At 34.8% G+C, this 5486-nt stretch overlaps 1 protein-coding gene across 1 annotated transcript; it reads right to left on the bottom strand.

Annotated features, from left to right (window-relative positions):
* Positions 1 to 1765: 1765 nt before the first annotated feature.
* On the bottom strand, positions 1766 to 4003 carry LOC146164339 (uncharacterized). Its single transcript, XM_083381691.1, has one exon. It carries the CDS (start codon positions 3953 to 3955, stop codon positions 2594 to 2596), a length of 1362 nt encoding a protein of 453 aa, XP_083237817.1. The 5' UTR covers positions 3956 to 4003; the 3' UTR covers positions 1766 to 2593.
* Between the last annotated feature and the right edge of the window lie 1483 nt (positions 4004 to 5486).

Here is a 5486-nt window from a genome sequence, read left to right as displayed (position 1 = left end):
TTTTCTGGTAATGATATAACCTTGTGAAACAATGTATTTATAAATTACAATAGTGAATGTATGTTAAACAACCTAAAATATGACTGACAGCTTATCGAAACTTAAGTGCAGAGAATATGATGTTAGACAACGATTAGTATTATAACACTTTACTGTAAAGCAAGATGAGGGGGGCGATATGAAATAATATTGAGCCCAAGGGGGCACTAGTGGAAAAAAGGTTGGGAAACACTGATTTAGACGTTTATTAGAGAGGTATTAAGTAGGCATATTATTTAATTGTTATAATTCTCATTTGAAAAAAGTGTCCCATCACGGCAACCTTTCCCTAACAAAAAATCGATGTCAGTTTCTTGCAATTTCCCTATAATAGGACATTCAGTCACGGTTAATTTGTAAACAAACAGCAAGACGTGCGAGTGTAAAGTTACTGTGAAATTTGGTTTATATACTTGTAGGCTACCGGTACTAGTTGTTTATTGCCAAATGCAGTGGCCGGCAAACTGCAGGCCGCGGCCAAATGTGGACCTTGTGGCATTTTTTAGTTGTTCGAGAGGTCTTTCTTATTTAAGGTTCTTTGTATCCTTTAGATGTGGGTGGCGTAATAGCTGTACCGCACAATTATCGTACTGTATTAAAAGTTATTATTTGTTGCATCATAAGGCAAAATACCATTACCTTCCCCCAAACTACATATTTAACCAAGTTTAACTATGTTATAACAAAACATTTTCGCTCTGCTCTATTCAGCCCAAAGGCGCTCTGCATACTAAGGCATGTGGTGCCGTGCTTACTCATAAACTATTCGTTTTATATGACAGGCCAATGTTGCAAGGGAGGACCCAAGATTTTAGTTTTCGGTGGACATAAAAATCTTATATGACGTCAAATGTTACGGCATAACGTGCCGTTATCATTTGATTCTTACCAAACGTGCTGTTTTCGAACTAACTGGTTTGCAATGCACCTTAAGCCAAGTTCATCTGGCAAAGCGCGAAAAAAATTGCTTCTATTCTGTTTTTAGTTGGCAAAATGTTTGGCTCAGAACAGTGTTTCTCTTCCCATGGTTGCGACTTAAAGTTTGGTCCCTGTTTGAATTGATTTAGTTACCGACGAAGTTCACGTGTTAGATTTTATGTTCTTCTATTAAGATTGGTTCTAAAAAAGATTGCTCCAATATTTAACAAAATTGCGGGTGAAATTTGAACAAGGGACTCATATTAATTAAATTCGAACCTATATTTGCTTCATTCTTATGCATTGTTTGCTTTAAGCAAAATGCAAATCTCTCGTATGTACCTCATGAGTTATTTTCTTTCTATTTAACTAAAATTGTTCCAATTAAAAGCATTGAGACTAGATTTTAGATGCATATTTGCTCACGAGTTTACACGAGAATAGATATTAAGCCCAATGCTTTGCGGCATTCCGTTTCGACATATTTTGTGAGGTCCTTCTGAAAATGTCATTCCAAATCCAAACAAAAATCCTGAAATCGCTTCTATAATTATGCTAGTGTTTTACGTAGTGGGCCTCTAATAACTCACAAAAGAGTAATTTGGGTTGCGTCAAAAAAGTTTGCCCACGAGTGGACTGATGTTTGTTTTCAAAATAGTTTACGAAACCATTCAATTGGAAATCATATTTTAATAAGCTTATAAAACACCAATATTTTGATTTTGCTGCAATTGCCTTGTTTAAAACATATATAAAATGCATGACCTATGGCAGGGATGGCGAACCTTTTGATTGCGCGGGTCACAAATACGACTTTAATCCTTACAAAATGCACAAGTGGGTCATATATTTAACTATGGTAATTTTACGCGTAGCTTTGCTGCTGCGTGGTTTTAAGTGTTATTGCCTGGGCTCGCCACCCTTTACGTTTTACAGCGAAAATGATAGTTGTCTGCTTTTCTGCACGCATTTGTGGAAGTGCAGTTAATATAGGCCTACTCATCAGCCCTAAGACACTTTTGCACGACCCGCATATTAGGCAGCCCTGATTTAAACAGTATAGTGCTATTTAACCAAGATTTGTTTTTTTACATTTATCCTTTCCTGAAAATCATTGATAACATTTTGGTATTTCTAGACAGAGAAGTGGGTCACTGAAAATGCGTCGTGGGTCACTTTGTGACCCGCGGGACAGTGGTTCGCCATCCCTGACCTATGGTTTAGTAACAGGAACGTTATTTTTTTGCCTAAACGTTTTTACGCATGTTCGGATTTTAAACTGACTGCAGATTTAAAATGAAATATTGGTATCATTAAAACCCATGTTGATGAAGAAATGCATCATGACACAAAAAATGGATACTACATATAAAACTAACATGTTTGTAAGCTCTTTTGTAATAGCCAATAATTAGCTTTTTGTTAAAAATGTACACAAATAAAATGAAATCATACAAACAATATAAAAGGTAACATTTACAACGATTTGGAGTGTGAATTGACTGCAAACGTTATTTAAAGACTTTGGTAATAAACGATGATTCTTGTTTTCACTTTTCTTTTCTAGTTTCTTATAAGGAATTACAAACTGTTTAAAACATAACATATACACCAAAAATATTGAACATTGCAATATTTACATATTGTCCACATGCTCTTTATCCTTGTTTGATTTCGTGACGGATATTGCTGTTACAGCAGCACCATTTTCCAGACCAGTGAAAACAACTTTAAATCTATTGTAAACCTTCTCAGATTTGTCCATTACTTTTTGACTAGCTTTATACCTTCTAATTTTTTTTACGGTTGTTACAACAGACTGGCATTTTTTTAATAAATCTGCAGTTATTTGTACTTGATCTATAAGATCCAGTACAGATATAGCTTTATCAACATCTGGGTTGTCTTTTGTTAAAGCTGATTTAAGTACTTTTTCATACATCTCCAATTCCTGCTGAGGAAGTAGGTTTGTATTGGGGTAAGCCTGAGCTAAATGTAGAGTTTTCTTTGTCGGCGAAGACATCTCCTTTGGGAGTTCTTTCCCATCACTGTCACTTTCTTCAACACTCTTCTTTCTGGATTTTAAATGTTGATTTTTCTTTTGTATTGGGCCTGGTTTTCGATTTGTTTTGTTTTTTTTCTCGTTGTTTCCTTTACGATTTGTTTTATGCTTGTCTGTTTTTAATTTGGTTGGATTTTCATTTTTCTGTCGTTCAACTTCTTCTTCTAGTGCCATCATCTTTTTAGTCTCTTCTTCAATTCGTTCCATGTTTTTTAGTTTTTGTTTTTGCTTTCTTTCAGCATCTTTTTTTTTCCAGTTAGAAACAATGTCATCTTTATCGCTATCAGAACTACTGCTATCAGTAATATCATCAACAACTTGTGGTTTTACTTTTTTTTTAAGTGTGCTTTTCTTTGTTTGCTTCAATTTTAAATTTTGTGTGTTGGTATTTTTTAGTTTTTTTTTTGGAGGCTCACTATCATTGCTTTCAGAATCCGAATTAGAATTTTCAGGTTTTTTATTCTTAACTTTCTTGGCCTCAAAGTCTTTATCTTCACTTGTGACGTTTTCATCAGAAGAGCTTTCCTCATCAAAATCAACTTCCGCAGGGCTACTACCAGATTCTGACCCCTTTTCTTCATTTTTTTCCAAAACCTCACCATCCATTTCTTGTTCTTGGAGCTTTGATCCACGACCTCGAAACATTACAGTGGGATCATTTTCAACTTCCCACAAACCAGCATTGTAGAAAGGTCTTGGGCGTGGGTGACCAAATTTTTCTTTAAATTCTTCATATGGATAAATTTCATTTGCAGACAAGAAACCAGTTTCATGAGTGCCAAAAAAGAATATAGGATATTTCTTTGATGGTGGTTTTACAGCTCCTTCAGGAAGATCATCAATACGAGCAGGCCAATGAGGATAACCTTTCATCTTGGCAAATATAAGGTCACCAGGATTATATTGGATAGACGATTTTGTTGCTTTTTTGGGCATAATTTGGTGAATAAAGTAGCTACAAACACAAATGAAACCTAAGACACTATTTCTGAGTATATAAGACAAAGTTAGTACAAGATATTATACAATTAGTATTTCATCGATTTATAATCAAAATAGTAAACGGTACAGTAATTAAACATTTTATTGTATGCTGCATTAAATAAATAACTAGGGGGAGGGATTTATTCATAAAAAATCCCACAGTGACAACAATAAATCGCACAACAATTGCTTACCATTTGTTTATAATTAATTAAAAATACTTTCAAATGTTTAACATTCTAAACAGCTACTATTTTAAGAAGTTGTATAAACTACAATGCATAAATATGTCAAAAACAAAACATAAACGAAACACCAGGTTATTGGCAAAACTTATATTTGCCCATATAGTGAGTGCAAAGCAACATAAAAAGTCTTCAGCAATTCAGTCTGATATAAAAACATTTACCTGATCTGTTATGTGGTCAAATAATACACTGCAAAGAATAAAAAGTTACTATTGCCAGTAATTCGTATCCAATACTTGACAATTGTGCTGTTCCCAACCTTGCTAGGTTGACCTTGAGTCACCCCGTAGCGCTTTTTGTCCAAGGCCAGCATGTTTTACGATGAAATGTTGCTTTTGCACCTAAACGCAATTAACAAAATTGCGAATTCTGCACCTGGTATTACACGTTAGTCGCTCGCCGAATAATGCTTGATTGATACCTAATTATTAGATGATGGTTATCGCAACATGCAAAAAACTGCTGCGGGAAAAACGCTGAATACATCGCTACATTTAAAACACAGTAGTTCTTTCATCACTACAGGCCTTTATTTTAACTTGCCACTCACATATGAGTAATTAAGCGCAACCACATGGGGTAAAATGAAATCATATATATTGGTTCCAATCACACGAAATAAGCAGCAAAATTGGATCCCAGTTAGATTTAAATCCAAGTATTCAATATTCTAGATGGAACATCCCTATGTGGGACAGTTTTCACAGATATATGAACTGAAATGCAGAATTTGCAAAAAAACGACCCGCAAATGTTAAACATCCAGCCTGCAACATTTTTACAAGCTGTCCATAAGACCTTTCCTGTATATTTTTTAGGTATTTTAAGAACTTACATTTAATTTTTGTGCTTTGTGCGAATCTTATTCATGCCTCTCTGCGCAATCCGTACCATAAAACTATACAGCCAACAGCCATTAAAGTTTTGCCAACTTTGAATATCTCAGTGATTTTAATGGCTTCTTCAACGTAAATCTGCCAAAGATAAATCCTGCTCTTCCATTCAAAATATCTGGCCACAACAGAGGCAAGTATATAGTATTAATTATAATACTTGACGCACCCTAACCGAAACAATGTTGGCAATATAAACCCCCCGATAAAAATGTGGTAGGATTCTAGACAAGCGCCCAACTGTTTCATTTCTTAATTAGCAATCAGCAGCTTTAAATCATTTATTTCTTAACATGAACGAAAAATGTTGTAACTGGCCAGGACTCCTCCACGTGATCAGCA

Source organism: Ascidiella aspersa, chromosome 2, assembly GCF_963924565.1.
Source record: "Ascidiella aspersa chromosome 2, kaAscAspe10.2, whole genome shotgun sequence".
NCBI classification, from domain to species: Eukaryota; Metazoa; Chordata; class Ascidiacea; order Phlebobranchia; family Ascidiidae; genus Ascidiella; species Ascidiella aspersa.
This window is presented reverse-complemented; position numbering and strand designations above follow the sequence as displayed.

What these genes read in the sequence shown, in the direction of transcription:
- LOC146164339 (XM_083381691.1), bottom strand. Translation starts at nt 3,955, where the DNA reads ATGCCCAAAAAAGCAACAAAATCGTCTATCCAATATAATCCTGGTGAC.